The following is a 20,527-nucleotide window of genomic DNA, read 5'->3' as shown; positions in this document are numbered from 1 at the left end:
AGCTGCCATCAAAGGACAAAAAAAGGTGTAGTGTAGCATGGCGAAGAATCACTAAATTGTTAAGGATAGAGATTTAGATGAGATTAAAGAATGAGAAAGTATCTCTCACATTCCGTCACAATTTTGACACTCAAGGTTCTTCAAGATGCACAGGTATCTACATTCTCTATGTATCTACATCTACATAGCAAGATTTGTATCAACAACTACTTTCATCTCCTTCAGGGCGCAACCTTGGAGAAACCGTAATTAGTATATTCCCAAGTGACTGCATCGGTCAAGAAGAGCACCAGATGGTACAATAGTAAGGCAGACCTAACTGCACCATAACATCCCATTCATAAGATGTTGCAAATGACCAGCCAAATGAGTCAAAACAGAGGTACATCACAAAGTACGGCCTCTCTGCATTGAGCTTTTAAATGAGCCAGCAAATGCTGCAAAATGTTTTAGCATATATTTTTTTCCATAAATTATCATACAACAGCACACTGCTAAGCACACATTGCTGCCTAGCAACCATTACAACATGGAAGAAAACAAACCGGGCAAAAAAATTGCTTCAGTAACAATTGAATTATTCAATGCACATAGAGTGCACATAGTGATAACAAAATTATTTTTAATATGTAGTGTGTACATATAAAATGCAGCAATGGTATTCTCATTGCCATTGGAACTAAAATTTTCTATAAGATGCAGACACTAAAATTTCTCCAGGTGTCACAAAAAGGAAAGCAGATTATATCAACTCAAATGCTGCTCAAGTTTAAAGTCAAGGACCACAATAATTAACAAGACTACCTCAGATAGTTTATCACTGAACTGTCATACCTGACTCTGTGGGTGGCAAGGAAGCTGAGAGGCTTGGCTCTGCAGAAGAGGTTTCTGAGCATGGGCAGCTGTATGGACATAAGAAAAGGAACACAAAACGATCATATATCCCAAAATTTCTTTTCATACATCTGTATTAAAACTTGTTTTCAGCTTTGGTTTGCACCTGTTTAAAATCTGTCTCGAAAGAAAAATGAATAGATGTCAAAGACATCTGGTCACATGAACTTGAAACTTCAATGCTGCTCAAGGCAGACTTATGCAATGAAGCCAACCTAGTCTGCAGTCAGATCATGACACAGCAAAGTTCTGCTGAGTTGTGCCACAAGCAGGTAATATGCAACACCACTTAAAGTGGCCCTTGAACACTTTTTAAGCCACCATCCTTTTGTTGCAGGTGGCACAGACTGTCAGTTGGAGATGCTTTTCATCATCAGCCTCTTTTTATATCCACTGCAGGATGAAGGCCTCTCCCTGCAATCTCCAATTACTCCTGCTGTCTCCTGCTAGCTGATCCCAACTTGCACCTGCAAATTTCCTAATTTCATCACGCCACCTAATTCTCTGCTATCCTTGCCTGCGCTTCCCTTCCCTTGGCACCAATTCTGTAACTCTAATAGCCCACCGATTATCTACGCTATGCATTGCACGGCCTACGCAGCTCCTTATTTGTCACTTAACGTCAACTATAATGCCAAACATTTTTCATTCAATCGCTCTTTACACGATCAAAGCACTAGTAACAATAAATTTATTATTTTAATCACACAAACAAATCACTACATTGCTGCCAACCACATCACCGCCCAGTGGTGCTCACCAGAAGCTTCGATGTCACCATTCGCTCCTTCATGATTAGTTAAAAACCAAGTTGCAGATAACCAGTGCATTGTAGCGGAAATGTGATCAACAAAAATTTAGTTTTTTTTGCTGTACTTTATATATTAACATAAAAAAACACAGTAGTAAGAAACAAAAGAAATAAATGAGCACTATAACTGTAAAAACAGGTTAGGGTTGCTGGCTGCCCTTTCACCTCTGCCCTGTGTGATAACGAAATGTGCCCACAATTAGTGTATCTATTTTGAAAGCTTCTTGCTTGTGTACACTTGCAAGCAGCAGCCTTTTTGCCTTGTTCTGCATGTGCGTTACACTCGTGAGCGTTGTTTAGGTGAGGAAATTTTCTCACATCGGTGCATCATTGTTGCTGCACCCTTTTCGTTGTTTGCATCATTATGAAAGAAGAAAAGAGAGATTGCACAATCGTAGAATGCTTGATCAGGAGTGTCAATCGTGCCTAGGGAGTCTACATGGACTGTTTACAAACCGAGTACCATGCCTCTCAACCGCGTGGTGCGGCTCTACGTGGTTCTATAGTAATGAAGCGACCATCGCACTAGAGTCCACGAACATGGAACAGGCAACCATAGTGAGCTAACTTCTGCTATGTAGGTGCTTTGAACACTTGACATGTTGCACATTGGCAGTGAGGGGTTATGTCAGTGGCTGAGAGAAATAGGGATGGGAAACAGCGTAAAATTAACCGCGTGATTAACTTTGGACTGCGTACCCTAATTGCTGCTGTTCTTGTTGCATTTCTCTCTTTAACTGTCCATCTACGCAACACGTGACCAGAACACTGTCTTTTGCTTTAACGTGTCCCGAATCACCACCTAATATAGTTACATCATGCTCAGTCCATGGCTTGAATCAACAGTTGGGCACATGGTGTGAGCCAACATTGGGACGGGCTTACAGCAATGTTTGAACATCCTGTCAAAGTGACAAAACCAGACTTGAAACCTATTGGACACTAACTGCATATGCAAGTCAGCAGTCAATAGAAAAAAGTTTTTGAGCATTATAAACAGAAGGAGGCAGGACCAACAGAAATTACTTTTACATTTACAAAGTTTTGCATTTACACATGACTGACTGTGCAAATAAACATATACCACACATACCACACAACCACAAACTGGACAGGATGAGTGAATCCCGTCTATGTGTGGTTTGTGCTTGTTGTGTGATCAGTCTTATTAACGTAGATGCACCAACTAGCCGACTGAAATGTGCTAGTGAATTTCGAACACATTAGCTAGCTACTACTGATGCAGCTGCAGGAATTATCATGCTTGTCGAAAGCACTTAAAGGCATTAAAGGACGAGGAACACAAGATGGGTACCAACCACCCACTCACCGCATTTTAGTGCTGTTAATGCTTCTGTTACATGTGACCAATCAGCTCCTTTCAAGACTGATCATGTCAAGTCGAGATATGCCTGGCCTTCTGTTTTTGTTCTTTGCATTTTATTCTTCCTGTTATGTTGAATTAGGTTCTTCAGGAGAACCTTAGCATTTGAAAAAGCAGCACTCTAAGTTGACCAGACACTTGAGCACAAGGTCTTGTGTAAAAAGCTGTATCAAAAAGGCTCCTGGTACAAACAAAGACATGGAGCACATTCGCAGGTAGAAAGGCAACTTACGTATCCTTGGGTCGAACCAGCTTGTTGTGCGTTCAATGTGGTTGATAAAATACACCTCTCCCTCAGCTGTAGTGGCCTGCTCCCAACCATCTGGAAGAGGGCCCAGGTTCTTGAATGGCCCTAGTGGGGGTGCAGCTGTGTGTGGTGGTGGTGGAGGTGTCGCATGGTGCTTTGTGCTTGGAGACTTCTTGCGAGGGTCATCCCAGGTTGTTGTTTGTGTCAGGTGGCTGCACAGAAAAAAAAAAAAGAATTTAACATTACGGCAAGCACATAAATTCACAGAATACAGGCTCAAGAACACATAGGCACACAGTTACGCATACCATCATTACACAAGTATCAGCAAAAGTACAAGAGTCAGCTTTACTCATGACAATGCTGACTTCACTACACCTAGCCTGCTAGCATTCACCTTAACTTAATAACCAGTTCTTAACCTAGTGAAGCAACTTTACTCAATCAAGTTTGTGTAAAATGACATTGAAGCTCTACTGTCCCTTGTCTCTTTTTAAACAGCAACATGAAAACAAAAATGTAACCTTACATGTAAACTTATTAGAATGCAGGATGCTTCCATTAAGATTTCTTATTACGGAAGAGCTATTTATATGTGTGTATATAAAGTGCTCCATGTCCTGAATGATTACTTATGAAATGATTAGTTATCAGTCTATAAAACTCATGATCTTATTTTACTATTAGTCACGGTGCTAGCTGAAGAAATCATGGTTACGACTGCACCAAAATCAATCAGACAGGAAAACGTTATATGTGGTGTGATGACCTATGCAGATAACAATGTTGCATATTTAAGCGTCCATTCAGTATTCATTCCATAAGCATCTTTATTACTTTCTATAAATAATATGTTCACATGCACACACATCTCTACGTCCATTCATCTCTTGTGACCTTTCTTTGTCAAAGATAAACTACCATGTTACGTAGACGATATCCAACTAGCCCAACGCAATACAACAAAAATAAAGAGGTCAGTTTGCCTTTAAGTTGCAGGAATGTTATTACTCAAGCGTAGAAATAGATTTCTATTGCGTACACATCGATTATTTGCGTCAGAATCCACCACTGGCATTTTCCCTGGTCAGAACTTTTCGCAGCCAGTGAGCAGCGGGCGGGGTGCTACGTATCAAGGAGCCCTCTGGGCGTGCCGCTGATGGCGAAGAGCGCGCAGCAAAAGCGCCGAGTCGGGCCGTAGGGCTGCGCGGTTCGCGCGCAGGGGCGCGTAGCTTCTCGGCGTCCCAAAATAAGTCAATGCCCCTCGGCAGTCCAACAATAACAACATCGGCCGCTCCGCGGCGCTGCCTTTTTTAGGCAGCCTTCTTTCGCAGCCCGTGACCCTAACCACACGAAAAAGCAGCACAAAGATGTTTAGAATGGGCTACCCGAACCGCCTGTGCGTACCCCGGAGTGACGCCGTGCTTCTTGCGCACGCAGCGCTGCTAAATCTTGACTCGCGACCGGCAAGAAAATGGTCGCGAACGCACTGCTCCCTTCACGGCGCACGTTGCGGCTGCACGATACTTAATTCAGACGAGGCTGGCAACGTCAACGCGTTCCGGCGGCGACCGCCCTTGCCCGTTTCGAGTGGGCGACGTCGCTGTCAGCTTTGTTGTAGGAACAGAGGCGAACGAGCTTACGGAAGTATTTCGTGAAATCGCGACAAAACCTAACTTCACGTGAGTTAATTTTGCCGAAACACTAGATGAGTACTTTTAAATCAAGCATTGAATTGAACAGTTTACTGGCGAAGAACGTCATCCAAAGTGGCTGATAGCGAAAACGCGAGTCCATCAATGTAATCTGCCTACACCCCTGTTACGCCCTACCCTACAAGTACCGGGCTCTCAGCGTTAAAGAAAGGAAACGCGGGCAAGACAGATGACGATTATCGTTGTGGGACAAGATAAGCCCCAAAGGGTGTAGATTTTTCTAACAGTGTATATAATCGTCCACGGCTTTGTGTGTACACCTTTGGTTACACCTCAATTTTTTTTTCTTCAAGATAATGCGGCATGGTCACCCATTTTGTTTACAAACATCCAACATGTCAAGACGGAGTAGTGTTTGAACGATTACAGCAAAACCGCCACAAGTGGGAGCCGCTCGTTCTGTCGCACGATGCGCGTGCCCCAGCTGCATTCCAAGCTGCGCCGCCATTACCGCAGGGCAGGTGAGCGAAGCGAGTGCGTGAGCCCTTGCATGAGCCTCGGCAATTTCCCGAGTCTGAGGGACTGGACAGTAGTTTTTATCGTGTTCCAGGGGAGGATATCAGATAAAGGAAACGCTTCTGCAGTTCGTGGGAAATGCTGCAAGCAGTTTCGTCAACGAAGGCAACTGCGTGAACTAACGCTCGAGCGATAGGCTCAGCGTTAGCGACAAGTCTCATGCCGGACAGTTGCTGTACTGTGGATTGCACAAACCGCCTTGGAGTGTTGAACGTAATTACAGGTATGGCGCGCACAGTCAATTTACAAAAACAAAACAAAAAAGAAAACGCCATGTTACCAGTGGGTCCTCAAGCGATTCTTGTTGAACGAGGCTAGCCGGCGTTCTGGCAAAAGCACGGCACCAGCGCTGTGAACATTCGAACCGCACTCGCCGCCCTACGACTGTGATTCGGAAGTCTCGGCAATGTTTTAACCTATCAGTACTTATATAGCAGGGCTTTTACCATTGGCTGAAGAACGCGTTAGCGCATGCAGGCGGACCAAAGCGACACGCTCGCGGTGCCGCATTACACACAACTGTGCGCATTACACACAACTCGCGTTTGTTTTGTTTTTTGTTTTTTTTGCAGGCAAATTAAATTTTACGCGCTTGAGGAAACAACGTGTTGCATTAACCACGGCGGGTCCCTCGCCGATGACGGGCATCGGAAGTGCCGTTGCCGATTAATTCTGATCCCTCGCAGAGCCAATTTCCTACGCCGTCCTCTTAACAAAATTTGCTATCTCGCTAAAAGTCAACTACAGGAGCGTTTTCGCATTCCGCTCCGATTCCGCGCCATTTTAACGGCTGCTCCGTTAGCCCTCAGGCACCACACACGCACCACCTTTGATGCGGTCGCAGATCGTAAGGCAGGCTAATGCTGATCGACAAGGCGTGGCGTTCGTTCCCGAAGCTGGCGCAGGCAGGAGTGACAAATTTATAAACGCACGTAATACGAAGGAAGAAGAGCTTGTCTTTCCTACGGAATATATATATATATATATATATATATATATATATATATATATATATATATAATGCTTGCTTCACTCGCGTTTTCCGAGCTGCTGCCGAAACGAGATTCCAATCGCGTCCCCCCCGTTCGCTTGACCGAGCCGCGCGTCACCAGTGCCGGCGCGCGGGTCGGATTATCGCATGGAAAATCCAGCGCACCTCTCGTACACACGGCAAGCCCGAATCGCGGATTGCAGCTGGCTGCACCGTGCTTCCGCGTTTCTGCGTTAATTCTACACGACCCAGACGCCTGCTTTTATTTTATATCCATTGTTTCTGCGGCGCGCTAATACCGCTTCCGCCTCGTGTGATCTCTCTCTCTCCGTCGTTCGCTCTCGCTCCTCGGGTTCCACTTGCTTGGCTTCAGACCGCGCTCGTTCGTTCCGTTCGGGACGGCTGCAAATTCATTAGCCGGTTCCGCTGGAATCAGCCGGGCTTGACGTCAAAGGCAAGGGCCGGAGGAGTGTTCGTGCACAAAGATGTCAACGGTGCTCTCCTAGGGGCAGTTTTGGAATGGAGTTATCGCACGGCGTTGCAACGCTAGCGCGGGTGGTATTAAAAAAAAAAAAAGAAATCCCACGGGACTGCGACTGAAAGACTTCGGTAGCAAGGTGCGCTCTCTCTGGCACATGGTGCCGTACGTGTTATTGCTCACCAATTGCGCTAGCAAGGCCCAGATACGCGCCTTGACGGAGCTATGTGGTGTTTTCCATATAATTGTGCATATCTTTGCGTTTCTTTTTATGTATTTATTTGTGCGCAATTAGACATAAACAAGATGCTTCAGAAGTGCATGACCGGGCCTCTCGGAGGCACATAGGACACACAACGTGCTTCAAACAACAGACTTCACGAACCAGCGCAAACACAAAGCATAAATTGCTATCGCAAGTTTAAAGAGAGAGAGAGAAAGAGAAAACCGCCGTAACATCCATGGTATCCATCTAGAATGCCGACAGAGGATATCAATAAAATTAGAGTGGTAACCGTCACCCGATTCCGGCGACAAGTTGCGGCTTGTGAAGACCGAAAACGTAGTACTACTACACGCCAACCTAAACGCGGTAAAGACGGTATTCGTGTTTTCTTTTTTCCTTATGTTCTCATCAGTCGTTGGCCCAACGCGGGTGAACCTCGCGGAGAAAGCTCGTCCGCCTCAAGGCGTGACGCGCTGTAACGTAGCGACCTCAACTCCGTTCGTTCAAGAATCGATCCAGAACCAACTGAATATTGACAGGTAGCCGTTCTGATTCTTTGTATACAAACACGAACAGAGAAATCGTTTTCCGCCACTGCCGCTCTCGCTTCGCGCTGGTAAAGACCGCGCCTTCCTCGCGCAGTGAAGGCCATGTGACACGTCTTCTCCGCGCATGACGAGGCGGCGGAGGTGTATGCCTGCAGCAGCCCTGAATACCTTGTATGCCCGGCAGGAGCTAACAAAACCACAGGTCTGCGCCTACCATCTGATTTGTGACCGGTTTAAGCAAACACAGAAGTACTTGCGAGCTGAGGAAGTGCTCAGGGCGTTGTGCATCACACTTGTTTTAAGACCAAAGCACACAAAACTCCTCGCACTTGCGAGCCAAGTAAGTGCTCAACGTTTGTACCCGCACTTCGTATCACTCGTTAGTCCTCATCGCACGAAGCTACAGTGACTACTTGAGTATATGCCAACGTAAACTTCACTGACATCGTCAATGGATTCATCACGCTGGGGATGAAACGTGCCACTATCTTCACTCGCGCGGGTCCCACGAGTGGCGAAGCAGTGTGTATACGGTGGTACTTCCGAGTCTCTTATTTGAGCTCCTCCTTTTGTATGTAGACTTCATTCGGCGCTTGGTGGCAACGGACACCTATCAGAAAGGGGGGGGGGGGGGTGGGGGGGCAGGGCTGCCCCACCCAGCAACAGCGGCGACTGGCACGCAGGACGGGTCCAAGCCGATTTCCCGCCCAGCTGCAATGACGGCTGCGCACACGGCGACTAGCCGTTACGGTAACAGCCGGCCCTTCCTGGGCTCACCGCGCTGATTCACTATCGGGTCCACTTCGGCGCCCGTCCGACCCCGAGTGGCCGGCTCTGCGGTGCTAATGGACGCAAACAAACCGGGGCGGGCCACAGCCTCTGCTGTCGTATCAGCGATGGGACCACCGTGGCCCGGCTGTAAACAGGGCGCAGTTCCAGGCACGCAAGGCAGATTCGTAGCCCGAGGGCAGGCCAGTAGCGATCGCGCGTGTGTGCGGCGAACTGTGCACTACATTTAGCGATGGGAACAGTCCTCGTAACGCCTTAATGCTAAGCTTGCGACATAATATGATTATACACGAACACCTTCCTTTTTTTTGTAGTTGCTGTTGTCTTCGTGCATGTACAAAGGCTATCGAGCTCTGACCCAACACCACGGAACGTGAGAATACAACAAACTGATTTCCTCGGGTCTAGCTACCGTGAACAGCAGGTGGCATCGAGTAATCGCTTGCGAAATCAGACGTCGGCTTCCAAAGTCAATGGTTTCCCAGAGCTCCGCCGCGTTTGCCGCGGTTCTCTGTTCTCTGTACGGCGTTCCAGAGCTGAAAGTTGTCGTGGACGAAACACAGAACCCTTACCAAGTCCAGGCGCGACCCACCACCGCCAAACGAAACCTCCACTGCTCTGACAGCGGAACCTCTGATAAACGGTTTTGCTCTGAAAGTGTACAACTGCATGCCCGCCCGCCACATTGCAAGATGCAGTCTTGCCACTTTTCTTTCCTCATTTTCGCCTCCGCTCAGGGTTCATGGTTGGCCGACCTGCCAGCGGGTCGCAAGCGAACTGCGGCATACCGAACAGAGCCAACACCGAGGCGGCGCCCGGGGCACTGGGCGACGTGACGTCGTCGCCAGAGGCCGACGCATGCGGGGCGAGAGAGGGGCGCCCGTCGGGACGGAGATTTCCTTTACGGCTTCCGGGGGAACACCCGCGTCGGTCGGCCCAGCTCTGAGGCCGCACACGGCAGCCGCAGAAACAAACGGTGCGATAGACGGAGGGGGCCCGTTTTTATCCGCGCCGTCACAGAGGCGGCCGCTTGTTTCTTACCATCCCTCTACTGGCCGTTATCTTTGTTTACGATCGCACGCCAGATCACTGACGACCCGGCAGGCTAAGCGCGACGGCCGAATTAACGGGAGCGACCTCGGAGCTCTCCCCTCTCCTCCTCGTTGGGACCCCCAGTGCATCTCAGTGAGGAGTTATTTCGCAACCCTCGGGCGTCGCGGTTGAATTGGCCGATGGCGAGCTCGCCCGATGCCGTCCGCTTCGTGAGGAAGACTGGGTCGCCCCGCAGTCGAGAACATGGCGGAGGGGAGGAGAAAAGATGTTGATCGTTTTGTTTTCTTCTTTCCTTCTTTTTTTTCTCGCCCGATACGAAGCGGCGTGATGCCACCGGCGTGAGTTACAGTGCAGCTTCCGATACACGTCGGGCTTCGGAAGCGCGCCTGTTGCTCTGTGAAGAGAGACGCAATACTCCAAACAAGAGAAAATACCGCTGCTATAGCACCCAGGCAGAAGAAACATGCCGATACCTGAGGAAGCGACAAGCCCTTCGCGGTCATGTCTGCAAGGGGCACTGATGGAAATAAGAAGGAGATGAAGACAACGCACTAGACCGGTTTCAAATGTAACAACAACAACAACAACCGGTTCGCCAGAAAGTCAGTCAGCCATTAAGCCACGTTGACTCCATCGAATTAGTCATCGCCACCGCAGACTGCGCGGCCACTTCCCACGTCCGAGCAGACAAGAGAATCGGCGAGCACCAGCAACTGACCAGGAGGAAGATGAGCTGCGGCATGAAGCCATTCAGCACTAAAAGAACCGCACCGCCAGCCTTGCCGGTGCAGCCAGCCCTGCGTGCGCACATCCAACGGACGCGGCCAGCGAAGCGGGCCGGGCCAAAGCGCGCGTCCATTTGCATGTTGTTCCGCTCGACCACTATTTACGTCCCGGCGCCGCGCACGCACAGACGCGGCCTGCGCAAAGGCGGCCGGCCACTCGAAAAAGTTGCACGGCGGGGAGAGGCGCACCGCTGCCGAGGAAGGAGCCCGCGGAGGAATCCGTTCCCACGGTTTCCAATCGGCACGCTCCACTGGCCGTGCATGAGGTGCGCCCCGAAGCGCGCTTGCAAGGCCCGTTTCGTGGCGCTGTCCATGGGAGGGAGCATCATCGAAAACCGCAACACCAGCGCCCGCTGCTACTCGCTCTTATACACATTCCGGGACTGGGAGCCGTTAGCAAGTGCCCATAGAGTCCGCCAGAAAATAACGCGTTCCACTGCTTACATATACCGTTGCACACATGTGCTGAAGGCAGAGGCGCTGTACCATTCCTCGAGCTTTGGAGCAGGCGTTCACGACCGCACAAGCGCAGAATATGGCGCCACCCAGAAAAGGTCTATAGGGAAATCGGTGCCACATTCTTGCACAACGCAGTAGCCCCTGGCTTCGCAGAAGGTTACAAAATCAAACTCGCGTTGTCGTAACACGCCGCAACGAAGTTGAATGTATACTGTGGCGTCTACATTTGATTGTATTGCGCACCAGCAAACAATACGACGGTACTGACAAATAGTGCGGCTGCGAATCGGCCCTATAGACAAACAATAACACTGCGCAAAGCAGCGTTTACTGTAACTGCGGCTACAGAAGTTTTAGACATAGATGTATGCAATGTGTCAATTTAAAAGGTGTCGAAGTGTCGGCGCACGCAGCTTGGAATTGAGAGATACACAGGACGCGACGCCAGCGATGCATGTCTATAGGCTGCCTGCCTTTGTCGCGAATAAATCGATTTTTGCTTCGTTTTGTTCTCGTATGTCGACCTGCGCGCCCGGAGAGCCCGCACGAGGTCGTGTGGGCTGCGTGACATTGCGGACCGCCCCGTTCCACATTGCCCCTTCGTGCACTCTGCGCATAATTACCCCTACAAAATTATCGGCCGCTGTCTTTGTTCGCCCAACAATGAGAGAGAAAAGACCCGCTTTGTTGCAGTTCGCACGACATGCCGCGGAAATAAAAGGTCCGACTTTGCAGATCCCTCCGAGACACGCGTTTACCGAACACGCCAAAAACGAAATCCATCATGTAGACAGAACAACTCCGGATTGCCGAGCGAAGCGACAGCAGTGGAGATATATACTGGACGCGGGAGAGAGAAGTTTTGAATACGCGTGCATCGCTTTATTTGCACGCTACAGGTCAAACTGCTCGGCGCTTTCCGAGAAAAGCTGCGGCCATTTCGTTCACTTCTTCCCTGGTTTTGCCCCAGTGCCCCCCCCCCCCCCACCCCTCCCCCTTCCCGCCAAAAGACAACGCTTGCGTGCCCCCGTTTACTCAAGACGAAACCGAGCACTAGGGTTTACTCGCGTACATCGCATGCGCGTGTACGCAGGGGACAAAGGGCACACATTAACGTCAACCTTGTGCGGCCGCTCCGTTTAGCTAATTATGCGCACCATCGCGAGAACGCGTGCTCCCGCACCGTGCGCTAGACAGCGCGGTTATGCGCCATTAAAGGTCGTGCATGCTAGTTGAAGAAAAAAGAAAGAAAGAAAGAAATGTCTCGCTTCTGGATGCTGCGCGGTAGAGCTTGACAAAAATCATTCACGGCACGGTGCGCCAAAAAACGCGCGGAAACAGTCACAATAGCGCAGAAGGTATCAGCTGAAAATAGGCAATGCCTGCTCCAGTCCTCCTGTTTGTTTTCTTTTAATTATTTATGGCATGAATGATGGTGCAATACAGTGACTACATTCGAATTTACGCTGACGGATCGTCAGCCGTAGTAGCATACGGGCGCCCTCGACTATGTTTCTTTTCAAACAAAAGCTGCAGCCGCAGGATTTCGTCTAATTCAACTGAGCCGGTAGACATTCGGGTTGCACTGCAATATGCACGTGAATGAACAGCCTGGCCGAAAGCAGACAATTTCCCGAAACTCGCGCTCGGCTCTGCACATCGCTAAGAGAAGCTCGAACGAGTGCAGTAAGCTTGAATGCAAGATCAAAGATATATACATACGCAAGTGATGTGGTAGGGCTGCGAGATCACTCTGAAGTGGTTAACTGCATGGGGACTCCAGGATTAAGTCGTTAAAGCAAGTCGCCCTCATTTTGCAATATGCGCGATGCAGGTCCCCTTTTCCTCGCGCTGAGATTAAGCTGAGCTCGGTTCAGCCTTTGTGAGTCCTAGACCAGATGTTTAGTATTTGACAAGTTAGCTGATTACTGTGTACCGCATGAGTACACGCTCCACGAGCCAAATGCTATCGCACTGCTGACCCTATACGTATCACCGCACTCTCAGGGAAACCAAATTCAGGCATAATGCAATACCAAATTATAACCGTTGGTTAACGGACAACTCAGCGAAGACGATTGTTGCAGTAGCTGCATCACAAAGCACTGCAGGCTGATGATGGTGTTTATAATTTTCGTATTACATGCCTGGAGTTCTCCATGGTCGAGGCTACTGGCATTCCGGTCTCGGGCCCGTTCGCCGCTTACAGTAAGTCGCGACTAGACGCATGGTGTATATGTCTGCCACGGCCCTCACTGCATAAGAGCAAGCCGATGAATACTACAGCGCGGTGTCGCAACATCGAATGGCATCATACACTTTCCGTTGCGGAAGGAGGGGCGAATGTATTCGAACCGTCCCCTCTCCTTCGGTCCGTGAGAATTTAGACGCAATCACATTAATGAAGGCGCTGCGTGGCGCAAGACAAAGAAAGCAGTGCGCGCGGGCCCCACCGCCACAGGGCGGCAAGAGACGCTGTGACAAAGAGTGATACAAAGTTCCCGCGTCCCCCCGCCTAACTTCACCCCTCCAGACTGCGCACTGGCCGCGTTTGACTGGTCTAGCTCCCGCGGCCGTCGAGGCGCTCGCGCGCGAACGACCCAGAGTTGCCGCGGGCGCCGCTAAGTGCCACGCGCGGACCTGTCCATCTTGCATCAGCGTCGTCGTCGGTTGAGCAAGCGACGGAGAGGGGGGGGGGGGGGGGGGGCGAACCGCCGCCGGAAGGGAACGGGGTCAGGGTAGCCGGGTCAGCCACGCGAACCGCCCCCCTCCCGGGCGCCGCTCGCGTGCGACCGCCGCGGCAAGGTGCGGTATCGATGGCCTCATCGACGACGACGAAGCCGGCAACCCGCCACGACGGAATCGGGACGACAGCAACGATTAACACGTTAATTTCCCGAGTGTGAAGACCACCTATTGCTCGAGTCGTGCCCCAGGAGGATCATCGGGGCAAATGATTTCCCGCGGCTCGCTTTCTCGAAGGCTTACTTACACATGCGCCCATCTGTTGCTGCCAGAGTTACGGTAGACGCAGAATATACTATACCGCGGTGTTCACAAATTCGCGGTCTTCGAGGAACACACACACGCACGCTGCGGAGGAATAGACAACGCGGATCGCTGATTCGTAGAAGCTGACGAGGAAACGCGACTCGAAAATAATAGTAACCGCTATCACGTGCAAGCTCGAATGACTTAAGAAGTCGATGCACACATATTGCAGTGCACGGGCCGCTGCTCAGCATGTGCACTAACATGAAACACTGTACGAAAGGTAACGATGAAAGAAGCTTATTGCCTCTTCACGGTGAGATATAAGCTGCGCGGGTTGCAAAGCCAAATCACAGGCCTAAACCGACCGAAAATCGCGCTGCGCTTAGTACGTTTCGCCATCGGTGCCCGGAGGAAACACGCTCGTTCCGAGAGAGCTCATTTCGCCTCCCGCCTGCCTCCGACAGGTCGAACAACTGGTTTGGAGAAAGAAGTCGCTCGCCAGCAAGTTCAAGGTGTTTGGTTGTGAGGGAAGGCAGAGAATACAAACGTGCTTTTCGATATATACCTCTACAGCGTTGATGCGTAAGAAGCAAAGTGTAAAGAGAAGCCAAAGGCAGCTCTCCTCGTGGGTGGGACACGCAAGCCCGCATATTGACATCGAAACTGCACGATAGTCAACCATCTTAAAGAAGAAAAAAAAAAAAGAGTTAGATAGAGAGAGAGGGGTGGGGGGGTCGATGGCGGGTATACAAGCGCAAGCGCGATCAGGTTATGACAGCGGCGAAATCGCGTGGACTCGCACACGTAAGCCAGTCACTTAGCCTTTCATTCCCTTTTTTTTTCTTTATAGCTCACTGATACCTCGCGCGTTATGTGTACGCGCGCTAAATTTAATGTGGTTCGCAGATCCGCGTCCAACGCGCGCGAGCGCGTGCGTGCGCTGCGGCGAATTAAATGGACCGAAGAACTCATTTCGAGCCACGTGTCTGGAACCGAAGTCGTACAAAGAGCGCCAAAAGGAGGCCCAGTCGTGAAAAGAAAACTGCTGATCGAAGCTCCTTATAATGGCTGCTCCATCTCACGGCGCACCTCGTCGCTTCTACGGAATGTGCTACTCACCGGCCGCAAACTATAAAGCGCGAACGCCCAGCTACAAGTAGTGAGACTGTCTTAAAGCTAACTGCATCGGTCCGAATGGTGTGTGCGAACTAACCACGTGTTTCGCTCAGGGTCGAAGACCCTGCGCAATACGCACGCTGAGAACGCACTCGCTCGTGTCGAGCATGCGGGACGCTTCTAAGCCTTGGCTCGCTGGCGCGGAGAAAGCAAGCACGCACGATCTGCACAAGACGGCAGCGGCTCATGTTCGCTACCGTCCGCAGTGACCGCCCCAAATGACACCGGTGCTGCGACACCGGCGGAATCTCCAGCGGCGCCAGAAGATCCCGAAGACAACACGACTTTGTGACTCGCGCACGGGCGGACCAGCGAGGAATCCCCCTCCCTTCCCATCGTCAATGTTGCGGACAAGCGAACCCGACATGACGAAGACAAATCCGCCTGTCAAAAGTGCTGGCGCCAGAGCGGGCCTTACACCTGGCTTCGCCCATCGCGGGCTCGCCGAGGAGCCACAAGGCCTGTCATCGGACGCACCCCGAAACGGCTCCGTGCGCTCTCCCGGCTACAGAGCCGTCGGCGACAACGGCACACGAGAGCCGGTTCCGAGGCCACCGTTGGCTGCAGGCACACGCTATAAGCAGAACCTGAAATCGAGCCTCGCTGGCTCACGTCTATAAAAAACGACACCAGCAGCACATTCCCCCGTCACCGCCAACTGGTAAAAACGAGCCAACAAAACAACTCTCTTGCCAAACCGATCGAGCACCAAACCCTCAGCGGCCGGCGTTGCGCGATTCCGCGGCTTCGATCTCGTTCGCTGTTGCGAACGTCGCCCATGTTAAGCTGCAAGCGCTTTAAAATTTATACGCTTTAAAATTTATACGCTGCAGCTTTTCAACGTCTGCCTCGGCGGGAGCACCTAGCTGCATAATAGGATCAGGCTATATACACGGTGCAGTCGCCAAGCTTACGAAACTTCGCATGGCGTCACAGTGGCAATGAGACGTGACAAGAAAAAGCGACGGGAAGGCCTTTAAAAAGAAAAAAAAGAAGAAAAGACGAGTGCCAAAATTTTCCACTTTATATCCTCACTGCAGCCGGTCAAGGTGAATGTCTAAGCTTTGGTAACGCTCGCTCTGCGAACACGTAACAAATTTCCAAATACTATAGAAGCGTGGGCAAGATGACACTCTTACGGGCATTCTGTGAAACGCAGGCATAGCCAGCGGCGCTCTGTCATTTCTTCTTTTCTTCTTCTTATTATTATTAGTGGTGTTTATTGGCGCAAGGGCCAGATGTGGCCAAAGAGCGCCAAGGGGGCTCGTCTCCAGCCTCGTCGCCTTCTTCCACAGCTGGCTCGTTGGCGCCCCTCGGCGCTGCCGCGCGAACGCGCTCGTGCCACTGCTCCAGCGTTCGTCGTCGCCATTAATTAATTAAGAAACACGAAGCCCTAACCAATAATTGAGAAATACTTTAATGGACCGTCGGGATTTACCCAGTGATAAACACCGGGGCCACACGTTTCAGCTTCGCTGGTTAACCATCTGTACGGAGTGCTTGGGCTGATAATTTTGAAACGTTCGTTTAAGTTTAAGGTGACGTACAGGCCAATGTTCAGGTCATGGCCGCAAGGCGTCCTTCATGTAAAATGAAAAGTTGACTCACGACAAGAGGGGCAAAGCAGAAGGAAAAAAAAAGAACTAGGAAGCTCCGCACGTAGAAGAAAAGAAAAAAAAAAGTAAGACGAATACGACGCACGAAACACGGATTCGGCGACGCCGAAGTAAACCAGACCGCCGCGGAGCCGGTCGCGTCGTCGCCTCGAGCGAAGGACGGCTCGGTCGGGGTGAAGGCTCGATCGTGCGGAGGCGGCAGTGGCTCAGAGGCAAGCGACTAACTACAAAGGCCCTTCGCATTTCGCGGAGGACAGGTGTTCTCTTGACGCCAGGATGCTGCGATGGCAGCGACGGCGCCGGTTCCGCGAATCGGACACCGTCAATGGGGTACCGCTTGCACAAAGGGGCAGGGGGAGGGGGGTTGCCTCTGAGTCAGAGGGAGAGAAATCGCTTACGCGCATGTGAGTAACGGCCGATTGCAACGTCGACGGGCACGAATCGCTGCGGCAGGGCTTTTATACATCCTCTTCGCCACTTCCACAAGCAGCGTGAAGAGGAGCGTAAGTTGAAGGAAATGAAGGAAAATGAAGGAAAAGAAAGCGCAGGTTTAAGCGAGATGCTCCACAGGTGGACGTGAACAGTCATCGAAGGTGTTTGTGCGCAGTAACCGCTGCGGAAGCTTTATCTTCCTTTCATTTTTACTGGTATTCCTACCGGCAGCTGGGTCGTGCCGGCTGAGTAATCTCAGTGCAATCTTACTCGAATTAGTAAAGGCAAGGCGCAGAAGACCAAGACTCAAGAAGAACACAAACGACAAGACCGGCGCCGGTCCTGTCGTTTGTGTTCTTCTTGAGTCCTGGTCTTCTGTGCCTTGCCTTTACTAATTCAAACATGAACCAACTAGCCCAAGCAAGAGTTTTACTTGAGCAATGTTACTACTAACCAGCGTTGTATGGATTTCGATTTCATGTAAGAAAGCGAATGCAGAATGGTGAACAGGGTTCAGCTTTCATCATCGGCACAAACTCAGCAACAGCGAAGGACTTCACAGGTAAAGCACGATCTCACAGCGAGGACCCCATCTCAATGTGGGTTCTGTGATCCTTCAGCTGCGTATAATTTTTTTTTCCCTGTCGTCCGCTTACAGGCTTGCTCGCTGACGCAGTTCTCGTACATGAGCAGTGCTTGACGTCGACGACTCGATAAGCAAGAGCAAGACACGATACGTACGCTAGTATCCTGATAGTGACACGATCTCCGCTCGAGCAGGAGAGCGCCCGTCAATGGACGACGCTACCTACGGTCGTTTACCTGGATTGCTGCCCCCCCCTCCCCCTAAGTGCGCAATGTTCTCCCCATTCACGGATGCCCGCTCTTTCGAAACCCGATGAATCGGAACGTGACGACAAAAAGACGGGTAATTCGCGGATCTGCTCCATGTAAGGGCAAACTGTGGACCCCTTCCGCAGCGGCAATCCCTCGCAATCCGCTGCCCCCTCCACCACCCGTTTCTTGAGGCGAAGATAACAGCAGGAGGGAGTCGTGCAATCGTACAAAGGGCAAGTTCTGCAGCCGCTGTGGGCGAATAATAAGGTTATCTTCGCCACCGAATGGACAGTTTCCGGTCGCCACGTCGTCGGATGACGACGTCTCATGCCCACGAGCTCGTTCCGCGCTGTGATGCATTGCGACCATCGTCCCGTCTTATTACGCGCACTTGTGTGCGCGCGTTCGTTCGTGCGTGCGTGACCCAGACAGAAACGTATACACACAGGCGACCCCAAAAGGAAGCGGAGAAAGCGCTGCGACCGCCGCCGTTTGTCTTAAAGAATAAAGCCAGACTCCTTCAATACTGGCAGAACATGGCGGCCCGTTGACAAGCTGACCGAATATAGGGAGTTTCAGTATATTTGCAAATGACCGATAGCACATATACTCAAGTTAAGCTGCCATCTTGATTGCACAACGTTTTCGAGAGCGAAGATTTCTTTGCCAACCCTCCCCAACTTTCCTGACCGTTGCTGCTGCGTCGCCGAATAGCTCACAATAGCTCGCACTTAAAAAAAGAACTGAAGTTAGCGCACGATGATGGGATCGAGCCTCGGTCGCCCAACACTGCCACTGCCGCCTATAGACAGCACAAGGTCTGCGCACTTCGATCCACGACGTCGTGCTACATTGCCCGACTGCCATGTAATATAATGGGCATGCTCCCAATTAAGCCGCAGTGATTTTGACGTCACCGCTTTTGTCACGCAGGGCTTGACAGTGGAAATTTCGGTCCAAGCAGCATGACGCCATAATGCAGAATGCACAGCCCTGTTACCTAGGGGGCATTGGTCAGAGTTCCCTAAAGTTGCTCGAGGAAACTCTGGCGCTGCGATCGTTCGGTTACCATGGGAATGATAAATGGTACATGGATTTGTCTGATATTCGTGCTTGGGGCTTGAGACAATCTTGTTGTTTCGTTTATTACGCTTTATCTGGGACTAAATCTATCTAAACTTCAAAGCAATTTACACCTCTTTTTTAATGCAGCGGGTAATAAGACCTTGCAAGCACGTATAATCGCTGTTAATTGCAGTGGTTCCGCTTGACCATGCATCCGTGGCGTAATGGTTTAGACATCGACCTTTTGCGCTAGAGGTCATGTTTTCGAATCCTGCCGTCTGACAATTTAAATAATGTCCACCTAACTATTTATAACTCAATAGCTTCTTTAAAAGATGATCACCTCGCAACGTCACGAAGCCATTTAAAGCCAGAAGGACGAAGCTTAGGCAAATCCGTGTTACTACCCATCATTCCGATGCTGTCTCAACTACCCTGCTTGCAGCTCCCGAATACACTAGCGTCACACTTCCCTCTAGTAATTCTATGAAACCATATGGCACTGGCCCATCAGCTCGGTGCTCTAACCATCAGGACACAATCGCCTTTCACACACAATCGCTAGTGTTCCGTGCATTTTTGTTCTCCGCGCTGTCAAGCATTGCGACTATCGTCCCGTCCTATTACGAAGTCCGCGACTACACAGACACGCACACCCACCCACCCACCCACCCACCCACACACACCCACACCCACACACACACACACACACACACACACACACACACACACACACACACAAGGCGAAGAAAACCTGCCCCGCTTTGAAAAGGACGCGAGGTTGCTGCAAAGTGAGCTCGGTGTGTGTGCGTTCGTTGGTTCGTGCGTGCGTGACCCAGAGGGAGACATATACACAGACATGCGTGAACAAAAACTGTCATCATAAATGGCTCATACTCCCATAAGCAAGCAAAACATGCAATGGCTCATAGCCCCGTAAGACAGAGGCTACAAGCACTCAGCAGTGAAGCGAACAGTGCTTAAATTCTTCCTAATCACGCATACAACATACAGAACAGCATGTCGAAAACTCATCATCAATGGATCATACCCCTGTGAGCAATGGCTCATACCGCCATAAGCAAGCGAAAATGCAATGATTCATAGTCCCGCAAGGCTCATGGCTACTCACTTTGGGTGAATTAGCTGCGCTGACTACCCCTGTTGTCGTTGATTTCAATGTGGATGCGTCGGTACCGAAAAGGGAGCGGTTTACGCGTTCCGTGTTGCAGACATATCCCTTGCGACGCCAACATCGATCCGACCCAACCGAGCACCCAGCGGCGTACGTGCATCGATTTGACATTATCAGAGAATGTGATTGCAGTTGCGAGTGAAATAATGACCACCGATCAAGTCAATAGATGAGCTCGTACCTCTCTTGAAAATTACGCGTCACCTCCGTGTCGGGAGCTAAACAGCTTCGCTGGTCAACCAGCTTCACAGAGTGGAATGGCTCATGATTTTTTTTTCTTGTGGCCTATTTTGTATTATTACATAAAAAAAAACAC

At 50.5% G+C, this 20,527-nt stretch overlaps 1 protein-coding gene across 4 annotated transcripts in view; it reads right to left on the bottom strand.

Annotated features, from left to right (window-relative positions):
• LOC126541512 (transcriptional coactivator YAP1-like) overlaps positions 1-20,527 on the bottom strand; it is a 187,788-nt gene that overhangs the window by 22,222 nt on the left and 145,039 nt on the right. For all 4 annotated transcript variants that reach the window (XM_050188299.3, XM_050188301.3, XM_050188302.3 and 1 more), the window contains exons 2-3: positions 3,322-3,548; positions 835-902 (exon numbers count right to left, since the gene is read on the bottom strand). In XM_050188299.3, the coding sequence (XP_050044256.1) occupies positions 835-902; positions 3,322-3,548 (295 nt within the window). The remainder of the gene's footprint in view (positions 1-834; positions 903-3,321; positions 3,549-20,527) is intronic.

This window comes from Dermacentor andersoni, chromosome 2 (assembly GCF_023375885.2).
Source record: "Dermacentor andersoni chromosome 2, qqDerAnde1_hic_scaffold, whole genome shotgun sequence".
NCBI lineage: Eukaryota > Metazoa > Arthropoda > Arachnida > Ixodida > Ixodidae > Dermacentor > Dermacentor andersoni.
The sequence above is the reverse complement of the archived record's forward strand: the minus strand, read 5'-3'. Positions and strand labels throughout refer to the sequence as shown.